The sequence below is a fragment of the Phodopus roborovskii genome, unplaced genomic scaffold, assembly GCF_943737965.1.
Source record: "Phodopus roborovskii unplaced genomic scaffold, PHOROB, whole genome shotgun sequence".
NCBI lineage: Eukaryota > Metazoa > Chordata > Mammalia > Rodentia > Cricetidae > Phodopus > Phodopus roborovskii.
In genome coordinates, this window is record NW_026126549.1 from 24771698 (window position 1) to 24791752 (window position 20055).

The following is a 20055-nucleotide window of genomic DNA, read 5'->3' on the forward strand; positions in this document are numbered from 1 at the left end:
GGTATGGCATAGCGTGGTGGTACAGTGTTGCGGTGTGGTGCAGTATTATGTTGTGCTGGTGTGTGTGGCATTATGGTATGCTGCTGTGATGGAGTGGTACTGTGGTTTGTGTGTAGTAGTGCTATGGTGTGGCATATTGTGACTCAAGTGGAGTCATGGACAGTCCTCTGTAGGGTATGCAGATCCACTGGGGCAATGACCAAATGGTATTGTGGCAATTTTGGCTGTCAAGATGAAGTGCCAATTTAGTGATGTCCTTGGGCATGTTGGTTTCATATTTTATAGGGAAGTAAATCTTTGTACCATCTTGCAGCTGCTCTGTTGCATAATTAGATACATGTGTTATGTCACAACAAAGTGCCCAATCTCAGGCAGACACAGCATCCCTCAACCAGCCAAGGCCATCACCTCATTGACTATAGGACAGAGACAGGCATCAGAGACTTAACATGCCACTTAAAACTATATTTTAAATTTTCTTATATAAAATGAATCACAACTCATACTAATTCTGATAGGAGATGGGTATGGTTTTAGAGTGTGTCCATGGTGTGAGGGGCTGTGGTTGGCTACTAGATGAATCGGCCTCAAACACAGCACCAATACTCTCCAGGACTTTCTGAGCAGAGCTAAACATTGCAAAGGTCTATCAGTTCTGAACTTTACTACTTGGTGTTATTGGTATGCTTTTAAAGCATGAAGCTGCATTTTATACACCGAACCCATGAATCCAGGTATTTACCCATGTTTTTATCTTATTATCCTCTAATAGAGACTTTCTTCTTGATAAAATGGTTCTCTACCCTTAGTTGTGTCCTAGAATGAATACATTCACTAAAAAGCTCCTTTCGTTTTGTTTTGGTTGGTGTTGGCTAAACAGCTCTAAGCTTTTCAGAGGCAAACTGTTGATTCATTGTCTTTGAAAGAGCTGATGTTGGGGAAAAATACAGTCAACCTGGAGAACTAGCTCAGAATGTCAGTGTAATGTCCTAGAAGGGGGGCTGAGGGGTAGAACTTAGAGCAATGAGAAGAGAAACAGGGAGGGGGAAGCTAAGTGGATAAAGAATGACAGCCCGACTAAAGTTTTTAGGACTGTTTGTCTACCCCATGCTCCCACCACTATCAGTTCAGACAGAAGGAACCATGTTCCCCTCACAGGTAGTAATGGCTGTCCTAGCATCCCTTTGCCCTTGAACTTCACCTCCTTCAAGGTCATTCTACACCTGCTGATGACCCCAGTGCAGAGGGCTGGTGAAGTCTACACTCTGTCTCTGCTTCTTGTTTTTGACCGCATCCCTAACTACCATCACTTGGCTGAAATCATGTCTGCTATAGCTTAGACAGGCAATGTTCCCTAGAAGGGTCATGCTTGTCCTCCACCTGGAAGTCTCCATTGGAACAAATGACAAATGGTTATTGGGAAATTTTGGGTTGTCAACATGAAGCATCTGTTTAGTGATTTTTTTATTTTTATTTTTATTTTTATTTTTTTATTTATTTATTGAGGTTCTGGAAACCTTGGGTGGTAGGACCTAGCTGAAGGAAGTGGGTCACTGGGTGTTTCTGGTTCTTGGCTCCTCACCCCATCCTCTCTCTTTTCTGCTCAATGGAGTCAAGCAATCATGGAGTGGACCTTCTGAACAGTGAGATCAAATAAGTCTTTCTTCTCTTTACTGTGTTTATGTCAGGTGTCTGATCACAGAAGCAAAGTAACTTGCACAATGTCTAGCCAAATTTAAGGAAAAAACATTATGGATATCAATGATGCTGGGAGTAAGAGGTGGTGTAGTGTTTGATTTCTCTGTCATCTGTAGTCCTGGTACTACTAGGTGCCTTTCTCTGTAGGTAACTGGCATCACTCTTACGGTTGGACATCATGAAATCCTGCTCACTAAGAAAGTGGAGAGGACATGCCACTTGCTTTTGTTTGGTTCCTTCTGGCTGTCCTAAAGACCTTTAACCAGATGGCTCTGCACCATAATTTATAGCTGGTACTATAATGAAAAGGTAAGTGTGTTTCTTGCTGCAAGAGCTAGTTAGTTCTCTGCCAGGGACACCAAGATTGACAGAATCTTTGTCTGTGCATTTGTAGATGGCGTTATCATCATGGCTTCCTAAATATATTTGCTATGCTATGATGTAGTATGGTCACCTCCCACTCCCAGGAGGCCTGTCTTCCTGCAGGTGGTCTCCCTCTCTTCTTCTGCCACCCCATCACCCCTCACATCACAGAACACTTCTGTTCTGCTGACTGCTTGATTTCTGTGAAGGTGGCTTGTGCCTTTTCTTTAATGGTATCTAAGTCCATGTTCTGGAGGTTCTGCAACTGCCCAAGGATAGAATCCTTCTCCTCTTCCTCATCTTGGTCTTCATCTACCATCTTTCGGAGATCTTCTGGCAAATCCACATCATCCCCAGCCAATTGGATCTGTGTTTCATCCATTTCACTCTGTGAAAAAAATCAGAAAAAATTACAGAGAAATAACTCTGTATTGGCCAACTTGATAACTAGCTGAACAAACAAAGGACTGTCAGGTATGAGTGAGGGAGCAACATGCTTGGCTGTTGTGCTGTGGCCCTGAACCTGGAAGCAACAGCAGAGGCTGCAGTTCCATTGTGGGAGGTCCTTCACTCTACTCATCTTGAGCTGACTAGAGCCTTATATCCCCAAAGTTTCCCACTGGGCCCCCAGAGCAAGCAGCACTGGCATAACCTAGGAGACTGTTTGAATTAGAAGTTCTGTGATCTTACCCCAGACCTACTGGATCAGAAACCCTGGCAATGGTACCCATAAATGAAAGTTCAAAAGCGTGCTCTCTCTCCCCCCCCCCCCACATTCTATTTTTATGTGTATTGGGGTTTTGTATAATTGTATGCATTTGGATCATATGCACACAGTGCCTGGGACAGCAGTTACAGATTTTTTAAGCCACCATGTGACCTCCCCAGGCACATGAATGCCTGATGTCCCCTGGAAACCAGAATAGAACAATGGAATTGATATTACAGACTGTTATGAGTCACTATGCTGTGTGAGTGAGTCACTATGCTGGGAATGGAACACAGGTGTTCTGGAAGAACAGAGGGTGCTCTTAACCATGGAGCCACATCTCCAGCCCCAGATGCCCTCTTTTAATGTACATAGAAGCTGGAGGTCCAGGCCAGCTCTTTGTCAGAGAAGCACTATAGATTCTGCATAGCTTGTCAGTCTCATGTCATGACTTTCGAGTGCGGCTGAACTCCCCATCCCACTGGTGTGGCATTTGAGTTGTCAGTGACCACCCATGACTCCATTATTTCAATCTATTTTAGTGGCAACTCCTTCCTTTCCTTCTATTGTACTGGGCCCCCCTCAGGGAAACAGAATCTTGTCAAACTTGACCTGGTCCCACTAGTGCCTGAAGAATAGTGCAGCATGTAGCCAATGTGTGTTATAGATGTAGCTGCTTATTGGTACCCTACGTGACTGGCTCTATTGCCAAGTAACCTGGCTGCAGCAGGGTTTTTCAGTGTACTGTCCCTAGGTTCCTGCCCTTTATGCTGCAGAGCTCTTGGTAATGAGGAAAAGCTAAAGAAAATAAAAGTTCCCCTGGGAAAGGTTCCTAGTAGCTTATGTCCCAGATGACAGCTCTCAAACCATTTTCTATCTGGTTGTAACATATGGTGAACTTGACCCTAGGTCTTCTGCCTTCAGCCTTCTGTGTAGTGTACTGTAGGACACATTGCAGGAGGACAGTTGGAAGCTACAGATTTTACAAATGATACTCACTAAGCAAATATGAGGCTGAACAATACCTACAGGGTGGATGCTAACATAGGCTTTTTCCATTTTCATCCTTTCTAATATTCTTTGCTTCCCTCGTGTACTCCTGAAATAAAGTCACTTGTGGTCATATTATTTTTAATCAGATGACATTGATTTGACTTAAGACAGATTATTATCTGCTGAGTTCCTTGGTAAAGTCAATACCTAAGGGATGGAAATGCTCCTTGCCTGGGTGCCTAGCAGATATGATCCAAAGCCAGTTGCCATAGGATCTGGGAGATGTGTCAGGATAATGCATGCACTCTTTATTCTCCATCTGTAAATGGGCTAGGAGGGACATGGTGTCTAAAGTCTTCCCCTAGTTCTGTCTATCTTCACCAGGCAAGCCTTGGGGATGTGGAGCCCAACAATCTTTCCCTAGAGTCCCAGTTATCTGGAGACAAATAAAGTGACAGTGAGTCTGGCTCTAGAATGAGCTTGGCAGGCAAGTGTGTGATGCTTTGGGGGGGAGATGGTCCTTGTGTAGGCCTATCTATAGACTTCTAACTCAGTCTCTGGAGATGATATAGCCCAGCCCTGCACTTGGCAGGTGACTTAGCCCCTCCCAGTGCTTAACAGATTAATTAGTTCCTACTCAAAGTATTGTGAGAGTAATTAGTAAATTCCTAATGGTCCCCAGCCAATCCTGCATTTCCATTTGGTTTTATTTACCTATTTTGATGGTCTGCTTTCCTTGTAGATTGCCCTCTGGGCATTTCTGCTGGAGTAGTGAGGAAAAAGACTTCACTCAATTCTCTTTGAGTTCCTGCAGAACAGGAACTTCTGCACCCCTCAATCAAATGTAAATGATTTAAAAGATAATCCTGGGGGTCCTGGCCCCTCCCCTATGATTTAGAGGTAAAATCTATGCACATGGCAGCAGATTGGATTCTGGACAGAGTGACCACTGTAGGCCTAGAGGTTCAGGCACTAGGAGGCAGGGGGGGGCATATGTGCATCGGTCAGCCAGTGCTGTTAAACACTGAACCTACTCTCCTTATAGGGTACAGGGATCTCCCAGCTCCATCTGCCTGGATAACCTAGTAGAAAGCATAAGCACCCAAGAACGTGTCTTAATGGCTTCCTTCTCTATCCACTTGTCCAGGGAATGTCGGGATCCACCATGTCTGATCTCCATCACTCCACTTCCCTTCCTCTCACACTGGGACTGCCTCTGACAGCAATAACATCATTAAGACTTTCCTAAAATTGAATCCTTGGGTCCTCCCCAGAGCAGCTGATCCAGACACTCAGGGCAGACTAAGTCTGATCTAGAACCCAGTGTTTCTGGTGCTACTCAAGCCTGGGTGGAGCCCTGTTTTATACTTCTAGAAGATGGGATGCAGCTTGCTTGCCTTTCTTCTCAGGGACCAGCAGAGTCTGATATGGGGACACAGATCATACCTGTTATTTGCCTAGCAGAGCCCATAACACCCATCACCATGCCCAGTTCTGTTCTCAAAGCTACCCACTCATCCTCACCCATTGGAGGCCAAGATCATTGGATGCAATCTACCCACTCACAGGGTGTGTGAGCTTGGCCATCATACCCAAACTTTCAGAATGTCATTTCCTTCTATGTAAATTGAAGCTCATATTGTTTGCCTCTGAGTTGGATGGGATTGTTGGATGATCACCGAGCTGGTCCTAGAGCTAGCGCTGGCTTAATGGGTGTCATTTGTAAAATCTGTAGCCTCCAACTGTCCTCCTGCAAGGTGGCTTATAGTACACTATACAGAAGGCTGAAGTCCTGGTAGCCAGAAGACTTGGGGTCAAGTCCCAAGTCTGTCAATCATTCTGTGATCTTGGGCACCTTATTTTCCATGCCCAAAGCCAAGTGGTAGAGTCACTTCAAGTATACTGAATAAGACATGTCATGAAAGCCCCCTGCCCCAAACTTCCAGCCCTGGACAAGGGTAGCTATGACTAGGAATATCTCAGAGGAAGGTGAAAGGCTGTGTTTAAGCTCCTGCTGAAAGGGTCCTTGGGGGAGAGAAGGCCTGAGATAGACTAAAGCAAAGGGTGAAAGAGCTCAGGCAGGAGCCAAGGTCGTGCAAACAAGAGTGTGAGCAGGATGTATGGAGCAGACAGGGAAGCTTTGCTTCTACCTCCCTGAGCGAGCTGCTTGTTGCTGGGACCTTGTGGTGACTGTTTTGTCCAGACTTTCTAATGTCCAGTGACAAAACTTAGGTTGGGAGACCATGAATATTCTGACACTGTCCACAACCTAGGAAAGGCAGCCATCCTCATTACAGCTCTGTTTACATAGTACAGATACAGACAAGAACCAGAATGGCTGTGGGGGCTGGAAGCAGCTCTGGGAGGGGCTGGGACCCAGAATCAAAGGGGGCAGTACACAATCAGAGGACTCAGGGGCCAGACTTCATTCTCAGAGGCTGTGTCATTGATCCCATTTCTAGAAATAAATCCCTCCATTTATTTCTATTCTCTCTCTTAGAGGTCTCATTTAGACCAGGCTTGCCTTGAACTCACTATATAGCCAAGGGTAGCTTTGAACTCCTGATCCTATTGCCTCCACTACTCAAATGCTAGAATTAAAGGTGTGTGCCACCATGCCCAATTTATTATTGCTGTTGTTACTGAGATAAGGTTTGGCTCTGCAACATGGCTTGTCACTATAGAATCTGGCTGGCCTTGAATGTTTGGCAATCCTGTTAGCCTGGCCTCCCAAGTAAGTGTTAGGATTACAGACAAGTGCTAACTGACTGGCCTTGGGGTGTTTTTGTTTTTTCCTTTTTTAAAATTTAAATTAGAAACAAGCTTGTTTTACAAGTCAATCCCAGTTCCCTCTTCCTCTCCTCCTCCCCTCCTTCCCTGACTAATACCAACCCCCTATCCAGTCCCCTTTCTGCTCCCCAGGGAGGGTGAGGCCTTCAATGGGGGATCTTCAAAGTCTATCATATAATTTGGAGCAGGTCCTAGGCCCTCCTCCATGTATCTAGTCTGAGAGAGTGTCCCTCTATGTGAAATGGGCTCCCAAAGTCCATTCGTATACTAGGGATAAATACTGATCCACTACCAGAGGCCCCATAGATTGCCCAGCCCTCCTAACTGACACCCATGTTCAGGGAGTCTGGGTTTTCCAGCTATCAGACTGGGGTCCATGAGCTCCCCCTTGTTCAGGTCAGCTGTTTCTGTTGGTTTCTCCAACCTGGTCTTGACCCCTTTGCTCATCACTCCTCCCTCTCTGCAACTGATTCCAGGGGTTCAGTTCAGTGTTTAGCTGTGGGTGTCTGCTTCTGCTTCTATCAGCTACTGGATGAAGACTCTAGGATGGCATATAAGTAGTCATCAATCTCATTATTGGGGAAGGACATTTAAGGTAGCCTCTCCACTAGCTTAGATTGTTAGTTGGGTTCATCCCTGTAGATCTCTGGACATTTCCCTAATGCTAGATTTCTCTTTAAACCTATAATGGCTCCCTATCTTATAGTATGTCTTTTCTTGCTCTCCTCTATTTTTTCCGTGGCTCAATCTTCCTGCCTTCCCTTCCCTTCTCTTCCCTTCTCTTTCTCCTAACTCTCTCTCCCCATCCCTCATGCTCAGGAGATCTTGTCCCTGTCCCCTTCTCCAGGGGACCATCTATGTCTGTCTTACCTTGGGGTGTTTTTAATGCAGCCAAGTAAAAAACTATTTATTTGTAAGCTGGCCATCTTAATCTCTTAGTTTTCACCAGAGTTATAGGCTTTGTTGTCAGGCTGGATACCCTATTATTTAAACAGCCCCATAATCTGATAGTGTCCTTCCCTATGACTGACCCCTGACCTTTTCCCCAAGAGTGAGCATAACCCTGGAACTCAGACTTCCTCTTCTCTGGTTTTGCCCCTTCATCTCTCATCACACTTGAGATGAGGTAATGTCATCTTAGATTGTTCTGCCTTCATGAAGCTGAGTGTGGCTAAGCCAATACCTGTTTGATGTGAGGGGGATCTTGGTTCCATTTGAGGTTTGTTTGCTTATTTTGGGTGTGTGATATACCAAACAGTTTTGGATGAGTAGATGTTTCTTGATGTATGACATCATGGCCTTCATTAGGTACTTCTTGCCACAGGTCCTGATGTATGACACTGTGACCTTCAGTAGGTACTTGTTGCCATAGGTCCTATAAGGCAGATGCTTGAAAAAGCATCATTTCCTGTGGGTGTGATGGTTTATGCCTGTAACTCCAGCACTTGGAGGGCTGAGATAGAAGGATGGTCAACAGTTCATGGCTAACCTGAACTATACAAGTACCAGGTCCATGAAACAGGTCATCTTTTTCCTTGTTAGGAATGTTGTTTGGTTTTGTTTTGTTTTTTTTTTTTTTTTTTTTGGTTGTTAATTCAGCAGGCTACCAGAGTGGTCCAGCAGGACAATAAGTCTGTATAGTCAGGTCAGTTTAGGTTCCTACCACCCATATATAGGCTGTGCAGTCTTGAGGAGCTGCTTTGCTTCTCTGAGTTGGCTGTTCTATCTGACACTGATGGGCTTTTGAAGGCTTCAGCGAGAAAGCTGGTGTGGCTGAGGAAATCCAGCCTCTTTGTGTCTCAGGATGTCATGTCCCTCTGGACATTCACTCGGCTGCTGTTCAGGGGCTGGGGAGGAGGGGCAAAGAGAATCAGGGCAGGTCAAGGAGGGGGGAGGTGGGAGGCAATGGAGGGGACTTCACATAGCCTCCCTGCTGCCAATCAGCAGAAGCAGCTGCTGGAGGCAGGCAGGCTCAGTGCCTCCGACCCTGCAGAAGCCCCAAGGACCTTTAATCCTGAAAAGACTGCCGAAGAAGCCTTGAGTCATCTTTATTATTATATATATATTTTTTAATGAAGCAAATTTTAAATTAAATTCTAGCGGAGTTTTCAATATGACACATTTAAAGACCGCTGGGTTGAAAGACTTGCATAATGAGCAATGCCCTTCATGTGGCAGACAAACACCAGGTGTAACTAAGTCGCACAGCTCAGCAGGGGGACAGCATGCTCTCCAGTGACTGACCCAGATTGACAATTCTGTTAATAGGATTGGGGCACACTGTGGGACTCTTTTCTCTTATTAATTTGGCCTGACTTACATATACATTCTGAGTCACTGGGGACAGGGCTCATTTACTTTTAGAAAGACCTGTGGCTTTGTTTAAAACATAGGACTTAGGGAATTAGAAAAAAATGACATTTTAGTTATAATATAAAGTAGCCTCTTGTTGTATGCAACACTGCAATGTCCAATCCAGCCCTTTCTTTGCATGAAAATGTATTTGAACATACCTCTTATGGCAGGTTCTTTCTCGTGTTTCTGATACATTGTTCTTTGGGTATGGGGTTTTCTTATTCTCTGTTAGCTCAATAACAACCATTCAATTAGCAGTAGTATATCCTCTCTCTGCGTGTATATATATATATATATATATATATATATATATATATATATGTGTGTGTGTGTGTGTGTGTGTGTGTGTGTGTATGCATGTATGACTATGGATGTGTGTGTATGTGTCCTCAACGTCTATGTGTCATGGACCATGCTAGGAATTGGGACAAAGATGAAGCCAGTCCTGTTGGGAAGCACATGGCAGCTGTGAATATTTAGGATCCTGAGATGATAAAAGGCAGTGGTTTTCAACCTTCCAAATGCCGTGACTCTTTAATACAGTTCCTTGTGTTGTGGTGACCTCCGACCATAAAGTTATTTCATTGTTATTTGTTACTGCTATGAATCATAACAGTATTTTTATTATAATGTATTATAATTGTAATGTAAATGACATTTTTTTTCCTAATGATCCTAGGTGACCCTTGTGAAAGGGCCATTTGCCCCAAACAAGGTCACGACCCATAGGTTGAGAACCTCTGATATAAAGGATGTCCACCAAATAGGTGGACCTGGTGGAGGCTGACCCAGTCTATCCTTCAGTGTGGAAGGAAGCCATGGAATGTTTGGAAGAAGAGCACTAAACCAACAATCTTCCCTAAAGGAAAGCTGCAGGAATCAGAGTGTGGAGACAGTGTGAGACTAAAGGAAAGCCAGTGCAGGAATCAGGGTACAGGGACAGTGTGGGATGAATGGAGTGTGCCTGGGAGCATGGGACATGGAGCAGCCTGCAGAGAAAAGAGAGAAGCCAAAAGCCACAGCATGCCATGCATGCCACAACTTATGATTTCTTTTAAAATCTGTAGTTAGCTTTTAGGCAAAACCCAAATAGAGAGGGAAGGAACGGGTAAGATTTGCATTTCAGAACCCTCTTCCCACAGTGACAAGACTCAGAGCTGCTGTCCTAACAGGCGTGAGAAGTGGGGCACCGTGCATGGGGATGAGCTGAGAGACCCTACAAGGTGAATTAAGGTGACTGAGTGATCAAGGCTGGAACAAATCGAAGAGTCAAATGTGACGTCCATATGCCAGCCTGGGTATGGGTGACCATGACAGCCACCAACGAATATGCAGCCTGGACAGGAGCAGTTTTGTGGGGATAATGAGCTGGGTGTTTGAGTGTGAGCTTGTTCTCCCAGTGAGGTGACTAGGTAGCAGTATTTAGGGAAGAGATGGAAGCTGGAATTGAGTGTTATCAACATGTGCATGGCGGCAGAAAACAATAGCCAGATGCAGCCATCCAGTAGGAAAGTACTGGCTTGAGTGAGAAGAGGAGGCCATCTTAAGGGAGATGGCCAAGGGAGCGCTCTGGAGCATTCTAGAAAATGAAAAACAATAATAAAGTTGGTGGTAAATCAAAGCAGAAGGGTAAATGGAGGAGAGGGAACTGCATGGTGGAAGTGATCACCAGGGCTAAGAAAGCAAGGGGCTCAGATGAGGAAGTATGTGGATAGACCATTGACATGCTAAAGCAGTGGTTCTCAGCCTGTGGTTACAGCCCCACAGGGGTGGCATATCAGATATTTACATTGTGATTCATAACTATAGCAAAATTACAGCTTTATGGTTGGGGTTACTATAACATGAGGAACTGTGTTAAAAAGGGTCGCAACATTAGGAAGGTTGGAAATCTCTGAGCTAAAGGAAGATGGAGCCTACAGGCAGGAGCCAGGCCAATGAAGGTATGCTCAGGTGAAAAGTGCTGCTTGGTTGTTTTAGTTGGGATGGAGGCAATCTCCTCAATGGAGTTCGTAGACAAGGAGACACTGAAGGTGCTGAGCAAGGGATAACTAAATAGTAGAGGTGATCTCACCTAACAGGAGCATGGATGACACTAGGCATCTTAAACACTCCACTGGTCTCTAGCCAAAAACCAGAGGAACCCAATACAGGCTCAGTGTTGATGGGAGATGTCATTCTGTAAATATGTTTCTCGTATCGGTTAATGAATAAAGCACTGTTGGACAATAGGAAATCAAGATAGGTGGGACTAGGAGGAGAGAGGAAGTAGTAGGGAGGAAATCCAAGATGGAGGATAGAGAGAAGAATGCCAGTCCCTCTCTCCCGTAAGATAAGACCACATGGAAGTACTTAGATTAATAGAAATGGGTTAATAATTAAGACAGAGCTAGCTGATAAGAAAATAGTAACTGGCCAATAGCATTATATCAAATAGAGAGTCTCTGTGTGTTATTTGGGGCTGGCATGGTGGTGGGACCAGACTGGCCTTCAGGAAAAACCTTACTGCTAACACAGTGTGTGATGATGAACATGTGACAACTGATATAGATGTATTTATACACATACATCCCTTAGAGTGTTGCAATATGGTTACTGCATTTATTTGAAACCTAATTTAACTGCTGTAATTAACAATGGCCACTCAAAAGCCTATGTTGCCCCATTTAAGATCACTATGGCTTTTCCAGTCAGTAACAGAGTGAAATGCTCTCTCCTAAGAAACACCAGCCAAGTAAACTCTTTAGAAAATACAGTTCTAATTCCCAAATGTGACACAGCTGTCCTCATTAAACATGACAGCTCCTGGGAAGGCATTTTTCTCAGATCCATTCCTTGTTTGGCTTTAGTCAAGGGAACAGGTCTACACTGCCTCCTGCCGCTATGTAACCATGGTGTTGGTGGCCCTAGGGAATTGTGAATAAAGAGCCTAGGACATGTTGAATTTGTCCAGTTCCTTGTGGACTGTTAACACTCTGCTCTGACCATTCACCTTTTGTAGATGTCATCAGATAACACAGGGTTGCATATACTACAAATGTTGTATGGAAGGGGAGGCTGCTAGGGACTCACTAGAGTCCAGTCATTCTCTGTCCAGAGCTCTGTACAGTCCCTTTGTTAGCTCACCTGTTCAGTTCTAATGTCTAGATCGAGGAGGAGACAGTTTAAAGAGGGCATGGAAAAGTAATACATGAAGAATAATTTCCCAGGAGGCTTCCTGATCTTTCCTAAACCACTCCATTTAGACACTTTTCAGGATTATGTATCAAGTGTGTACCTATGATGCGTGCTTCCCTGGGAGCAAGAAATAAATCTAATACAAAGTTAAGAGCACTTAGGTGCAGATGCCAAAGAGTCTGGTGGCCATCCTGAAACCCAGATCTATTCTAGGAAGATGACTTAGTGATTGTTGGTGGGGTGTCTATGATGGCATGTTCCTTAAGTGACCTTGCATGGAAAGCATGCAGTGACTAGGTTCTTAGCAGCCTTGGGAACCAGTATCAGAGAGCTAGTGACTAAAGGGCAAGTGACAGGGGAATGACACTTGTTGGTAGTCCAGGGTCTCTTGTTTTTAAATGCAGCATGTACATATCTCCAGCTCAGAACCTAACTGGTTTTCTGAGAAGACTCCAAAAGTTCCACTGGGAAGGGCTCTGTGGCACAGTCCAAAACAAAAACGAATATTTATTTTTAATATGTCAAACACAGCCACTGGGACAAGTTGGCTGGAGACAATATTGAAACAAAAGGGTGGCCTTCTTAGCTTTGTTACTTCATCCCCCCCCCCATCTTCTCTTGTAGTTCAATATTCTGTCAACTCATGCTCAATTAATGTCATTGCGAAATCATACTATCCTAGCTGCTAAAGCAGAGAGAGCTGTTCCTAGGACTCTTTCCCAGTATGGCACAGGAAGATTTAAAATGCACACGCACATCCTCAACAGCAAAAAGATGGGTTTTAAAAGGGAAACTGTCATCTGGATACTTGTTTTACAGAGTCCTAATGCTGCTACCACTCCATGGGTCATGGCTTTGCTTACAAGACAGGGAGAGCCCTTTAGATGACTACCACGAGGGGGCACCTGGCACTGGGGATTATCCATGTAAGCAGCCTCTGGGGTGAGTTCCATGGTCATGCCTGCAGGTGGCACCATCCACAGGGGCTATTCTTAGAGAGAGGGAACCATTGCCCCAATGCTGACCTCAGCCTGTCTCCAGAGCTGCATTTGACCCTCTTGGCTCCTCTATGACTGTTGCTCCCTGAACTTCATCAGTGAGTGGGAAAGGAAACACATTTCTCAGTAGGCAGAGGAGGCACCCAAGGCTGAATGGCTTACACAGGTGCTATGCTTTGAGGTTGGGGGAGTAGGCTGCATCTGGTGCTACAAAGACTAAGTAGAATATGACCTGATTGATTTTGTTTGTTTGTTGTTTATCGAGACAAGGTTTCTCTGTGTAGCAGCCCTGGCTGTCTTGGAACTCACTTTGTAGAACAGGCTGGCCTAAAACTCAATGAGATCTGCCTGCCTCTGCCTCTCCAGTGCTGGGAAGGAGGATTAAGGAAGTGTGCCACCACTGCCTGACTTCTTTTTCTTTTTTAATGCACAGTTTTAAGTACTGTTTTCATGGAGAGCCATGCGGAATTCCAACTGTATATACTTTACAAAGAGTTGGCGATCCTTTCAAAAGCAGGGTTCTTAGTGTTTCTCACACCACTGGGAAATTTGTAAAACACCTTAGAGAATCAATTTTACAAAAAGCAACCATAATCTAAAAACACCACAGGGAGCTGAAAGGCAACTTGACAATGAACCGTGGGTGTGTTTGGATGAAATTCTCATCTGTGTGTTTGGAGCTGAGACAGCCAGGGAGGCCTCTGCAAACTGTTAGAGACTATGAAGACAGAGGCACCTTGGTGCTCATGGGAGTGGGACTCAGTGACTTGTCTCTAAAAGGGGCAGGCAGTAGAGTGTTGCTGATTACCCATATGTTTTAGTGTAGTTAAAACAGGTAGAGGTCAAAAACTGCCCTCAATTATTTGGGAGCCAAAGGAACAGACAGCAATACCATAGGTACAGGGACCTGAGTTCAAATCCTTCTCTGTTTTGTTCTTGCTTGTGGTCAGGAAGCCTGGGTGCAACCTGTTTTGTAACTCACTAAGCACACTCAGACTTGGTTTTCCTGAACTCCTTTAACTCTCCCGAGCTTCGAGAGTTTTTTCTTGGGTGCACAGGGACGTGACAGCATGCAGTTGGATGACTTCCCAGGCCTGCCCTGCAGGACTCTTGCAAACAATCAGAAGCTGGCCTGGAGAAATGGCTCCATGGCTAAAGCACTTGCTACACAAGTGCCAGAGCACGAGTTCAGATCACCAGAGCCCACAAGAAGTTGGATGCAGCCCTGCATGCCTTATGACCAGCAGTCCTGTGGTAATCTGGGAGGTGGATACAGGACAATTTCCACAAGTTCACAAACCAGCTAGCCTGGTATAGTCAGAGATTAACAAGACACTGTTTCAAACAAGTGGAGATGATAAGCAACAAGAAAGGTTGCCTTCTGACTTCTATTCAGACCCATGGCACATATGCACACACACAAACCCATGACACATATGCACATACACATGTGCACAGACTGGAAACGGAAACAATCAGGTGAAGGTAACATCAAGTGTTGTGCATTGGAGGCAGCTTTGGCAGAAAGGGCATGCGTGAGCACGGATAAGCCTTGCAGTGAAAACTGCAGGACTCCACTGTTGATTTCCCAGTCCCTTCATCCTCTACTGTCAGCTGGCTTTGGTAAGCAACTGCCTATGTGGATGTGGTGACCACCATTTCCCAAAGAGCATGCACAGAAGTTCCCCCTTTCATGGAAATAACTCATTTCTTCCTATAGTTTCTAATGGAAAGCTCTGGTTCCAAAGGACAGCTTGGCAGGCACACAGACACTGGGGTGACTGGTTCTTTGAGAGCCCAGACAATGCTGCTAAGCGCCTGGTGCCCCCACCCCTGAGTCTGGAAATGAGCAAGAGTAATAAACTCTCCATTAGAGAAGGGATGGGCAAAGGGTGGAGTTCTTTTACTGCATTGATAACTACATGGCTGTTCTCACCTTGAGTCCCCTAGGCCCCTTTGATGGTTTCTATGAGGAAATTAGACAAGTATGTGGCCACTGATCACTTCACCTCTAACCAGTGAGGTCCTGCCATGTGCCCCGTGCAGTGCTGGCTCAGACAGAGCTTTATCAGATGAGGTTGGGTGTCACTGTCCTCCTTTTATACATGGGGGAAGTGGGGCTATCAGAAGTTGCACCATGTCACCCTGGCAGAGCCATAGCAGAGACCTGACCTCCCTTAAAGCCCACTGAGTGATGACAAAACAGTTGTAAAAGTGAAGCTTCCAAAAGCCCAGCCTTTGTGGAAGACCCATGCCTGGATGAGAGAGAGAGAGAGAGAGAGAGAGAGAGAGAGAGAAAGAGAGAGAGTGTGTGTGTGTGTGTGTGCATGTATGTGAACATGAGGAAGTATTGTGCACATGTGTGTTTGTATGTGCATTGCATGTGCATTGCATGCACATGTTTGTGCATGTTCACATGTGTGTTTGTGTGTATGTGCACCATTGCACATGTGTGTATATTTGTGCACATGTATGTGTACGTGTGTGTGTGTGGTGTTTGAATTGTGCTCCATTTTTCCATTCTAAGCAATGTTTGTATTGCTTTAATCAGTTAACCCCAAAGAAGATGGCTGGTGATTTCTTTTCAGCATTGTACTTAAGACACAGGCTGCCTCCATAGGACAGGTCACACACAGCTCATGCCAGCCCAGAGACTCTCAGGAGATCCACCTGATGATGAGAGTGGAAGGGAAAGGGTTTAACAGTTCTTTCCTTTCTAAAATGTAAGCAAAGTGGAGAAAGTAACAGCTGAGTGGGGCAGGGGCCTTCTTCCCGACTCACTGGATGCCTGGGAAACCAAATTTAAATCTCATTGACATTTTCTTCCTTGCTAAACAAGAGACCTGGAGGGTCTCTCCCAGGAGCTTTTGGGGATCCACTGAAGGAAAGGCATTTTTTTTGTACTTTTTACTCATGCAGACATGGATGTGACTCGGTTTTGGATGTATTTAGGAAGACTTTTACATTGGTTGTTCTGCGCCTATGGCATTCTGGAATAGACAATGCACTTTCAGGATGCACTCTTAAACACCCACTGCTTGGGGTGAAGGCAGGGCAGTTCACAGAGCTGGGTAGTTCCTCAGAAAGTACTGAGGCAGGAGGGGAACACAAGAAATGAGTGGGAACAGTGAAGTGCTTGGCCCTCTGCCACTGGGAGACAAGTCCTGGAATGACATATCTGAGCCACAGCAAGTCAGTACATTGCCTTTCACTGGCCAGGGACACACTGAACCATAGTGCCCTCTCAAAAGGTCTGAGATGGAGATGATGATGCCACATGACAGTCACCACTACTCTATCAGCTTCCAAAGTGAGAGACCAATTGTCCCTTTCAAGAGAGACAGGAAGCTAAGGGAGTAAGACCCTGGCTTGGGGTAGGAAGGCTCTTTGCCTTGTGCCTGTACCTTCTGCTATAAGATGGAGGTTAAAAAAAAAATTTAGGAGGCCCTAAATGAATTGGTATATGTGAAATACAATGTCCAACACCTAGAAAGGACTTAACAAATTTCTCTGTGTGTGGATGTATAGAGCTTCTGTAACAAGGAGACCCTGTCTCAAAAAAAGAACAGTTCCAATGTTGTCGTCTGACCACATTTGAGCCATCTCATGAGCATGTCCACATTCACACATGCAAATATGCACATATGAGTCTCTCTCTCTCTCTCACACACACACACACACACACACACACACACGAATATCATTTATCAGTATTCATGTTTTTTGAGTCAAACAGAAAATTTATAGAAATTAAACCATTTACAGGAACTCCTACTTCAATGTTCTTTTTATAATAGCATGATGTAAATTAGGACACACATTTATTCATCAATGTTATCTTGCTGATGATAATGCATTCTCTCCTTTTTTTTTTTCTAAATTAAGACACAGTGAGACACTTTCTTACCTTTGGGAGCCTGTATTTGTCCCTGAGGTGGACTCGGAGGCATGCCCTCTCTGCCTTTTTCTGAGTAAATGCAGCATCTCTCTCCATCCTAAAAAACAGGTAAAGAATAGGAGATGGGTCATAGGAGATATTCTAGCTGGTCCTCAGGGAGCAGGACCCTGGGTCATACTTGATCACCATTGACCACTGACATTTTGAAAAATGTAGACTCCCCCCTCCAAGTCTGTTCCTCTTTTTTTTAAATCATCATATCATTCCAGCACTCTGGACCTCGAAGTCCTCAGGCAATGGGGCTGGGGAATGTCTTAGTGGAGTTAGCAGAGAGCATTAGAAGAGTGACTGTAGGTGGGCTGTGTGGTCCTGGACCCTGAGTCTCAGCATCACCCATGGGGAAGGCAGATTTCACATGTGTCCTTCCTCTGCTGCCTCAACCTCCCTGAGCACTTACAGAAGCAAAAAAACAAGGCTTCCTACTCCAGGACTGGGACATTCTTTGGAGGTGCCTGTGGTGTTAGGAGACGTGATGCCAAGTCGTTTCCCATCATTGTCACTGCTGCCAGGCCCCAGTGACAGTATTCAGACAGTGTTGCCTTCCCTAGTCAGAAGCACTATCTACAAACGAAGCAGCTTTGATTCCTATCACATCAGTCTGGGTACCTGCTGGATGGATGTACTAATCCAGAGATTCCCAACCTGTGGGTCTTGACTCTTTTGAGGGGTAGCTTATCAGATATCCTGCATTTCAGATATTTACATCATGATTCATAACAGTAAGGACATTACAGGTATGACGTAGCAATGAGAATAATGTTAGGGTTGGGGGTCACCACAACACAAGGATTGCATTAAAGGATTGCAGCATTTATAAGGTTGAGAACCACTAACCCATGATCAGGCCAATTTGAAATGGATTCCCTGGGCTATCATGATCTACACAAAAGCACATTTGGAAAATGTGTGCAAAGCTCACAAAAATGGCTCCCTTCCCTAGTTGCCCACAGAAGTGCATGAGTAATGCTGAATTTATCCAAAGGCACTGTCTCTGCTGTGATGGGATGGACCAGGTTGGATAAATGAAAGTTTCTTTAGGAAGCTGGAATTGAGACTGAGGCTTGAAGTATAGGAAGGGAACTTGAAGGCTATTGGCTGTCCTTTCCACTGCCCTGTAGTCTAGGTCATACATAGAAGGCTCTGTGAGTGAGATCTGGCTGCCAAGTAGGCAGGAAAGCAGACCTATGGGCACAGAACAATGCCAAGAGATCCAAAGATGCTTGTAGCCCGAGTCACTAGCCACTCGGATCTCCCTGTGTGCCCAAAGATGGGCCTGGCAAGCTTTCTCTTTAGACTCTGTGGGGCCACAAACCAACTATTTGCATGAAAATAAATCCTGTTTCCATTTTTTTTTTTAAGGTGAGATTTGGCTTTTTTTTTTTTTTTTTTTTTAATTGCAGCTGTGAAGTAAGCCCAATCATTACACAAAAGGCTAATTTCGAAGACAGGCTACATCTGAAGCAAACAATCAGATTAAATGACTGATCACTGTGCCTGGGATTCAAGTGGTCTTGACTCAATTCTACCTCCAGAACATTCTAGAATAGGCTTGAGACAGCATTGTGTTCAACTTTCTAGTTTTTGGAGAACTAGAAAAAGTGATTTATCCAACAGGTTAATGCAGATCTTTTCCACTCAATATTTTATTGGGAAAATTTTCAAAAATACAGGAAACTTGAAAGAACATTAGGTTGAAAACCACTTTTCAAAGACATAGCTTCCTTAGTTCGAATCTCACGTTTTAACACATACCTATCATTCTATTCATTTATTCAGCTTACATTTTGATATATTTAAAGCTGCAAAAATCAGTGCACCTCCCCAGAACACTTCAGCATGCATATTTATTCATACACCCTCTACCTTTCCTTTGAAGAAAAAACTGTGTGCAATTCAATTTCCCAAACTTTAAAGTGTATCATTTGGCGATGGCCCCAAATGCCCACACTTGTGTAACCCAAGGCCTTTAATCAGAAAGATTAAAAAGACACACTCACCAGGGTTTTTTTTTTTTTTTTTTTTTTTTTTTTTTTTTTTTTTGACCAATCAAATCAAGGCCAGTTACAAATGTGCCTAAAGCAGGAAGTGTGCTGTGTTAAGCATGATGGACTGTTTGTTTAGTGTTGCTCACTTCCATCTGTATTAGTAGCATGCAGAGGCAGCGATGCTACAGGGTTCTGCTGTAACAGAACCACCTTTCATCCGCCTAGAGGGAAAGGGTCAAAGGAAAAATCTTCTTGGAAGCCAAGAGCCATCAGCCCGGGGAACTGGAAGCTTGCACTCCGGATGGAACCTTGGCTCTACAGGGGATCGAGGTCATGGTACTCACTTCTCTTCAATCATCTGCTTCTGGTATTCCTCATATTCCTCTCTAGTCATCCCTTGAGCGGCTGCAGGGTCCGAGGTACCTCCTTCTTCTTTCTTTTCTTCAGATCCACCCCCAAATCCTAAATTCTTTACCTGGTTACTTATCATATTTTTCACAAAGAAAGCCATGGTTTCTGCCTTGGAGAACTGAAACCCAATCAAAGCTTGGCAGTAAACAACACTAGACCAAAGCAAACCCTCCAATTGTTCTCAACCACCGCCACACATTTGGGAGCGAAGGATTTGCACAGCTTCCTCTGTCCAAGGGCACAGGATAGGGGAGAGTGCTTTTGCTCGTTGTAAGCTGGATTAGAGGGCAAACTCTTAGTGTAGAGGCAGATGGTTCCGGTTACTAAAGCCCACAGTCAGAAGCAACCTTCTGCCTTATGATTAATACACTCAGCTAATTTTAGGGGGTGGAAGCCCCGCCTATTCTCTGCACCGATTCCCTTAGCCATCTAAATTTTATTTATTTATTTATTTATTTTTTGGTCAGAGCTGGAGATAGAGCATAGGTCAGGTGAACATACCACCTTTGAGCAATAATTCCCATCCCCTAAAGTTCAAATTATATGTACAGCAGGGCTTCATCGAGTCCCTTTTCAATTACATTAATTGGAAGCAACTGATTATATGGCTGCTGTGGA

General features: G+C 44.6%; 1 protein-coding gene across 1 annotated transcript; it reads right to left on the reverse strand.

The window, feature by feature from the left end:
* Positions 1-2221: 2221 nt before the first annotated feature.
* Positions 2222-19537, reverse strand: Cplx4 (complexin 4). The gene is made up of 3 exons (XM_051201097.1): positions 19371-19537; positions 16991-17078; positions 2222-2449 (listed from the first exon to the last, which is right to left on the reverse strand). The coding sequence occupies exons 1-3, from the start codon at positions 19535-19537 to the stop codon at positions 2222-2224; spliced, it is 483 nt and encodes a 160-aa protein (XP_051057054.1).
* Between the last annotated feature and the right edge of the window lie 518 nt (positions 19538-20055).

Excerpts from the sequence above, each read along its gene's own strand:
- Cplx4 (XM_051201097.1), bottom strand. The coding sequence starts at position 19,537 with ATGGCTTTCTTTGTGAAAAATATGATAAGTAACCAGGTAAAGAATTTA. Across the intron at positions 17,079-19,370 it reads AAGCAGATGATTGAAGAGAA|GATGGAGAGAGATGCTGCAT; the intron begins GTGAGTACCATG and ends CCTGTTTTTTAG. Across the intron at positions 2,450-16,990 it reads ACAAATACAGGCTCCCAAAG|AGTGAAATGGATGAAACACA; the intron begins GTAAGAAAGTGT and ends TTTTTTTCACAG.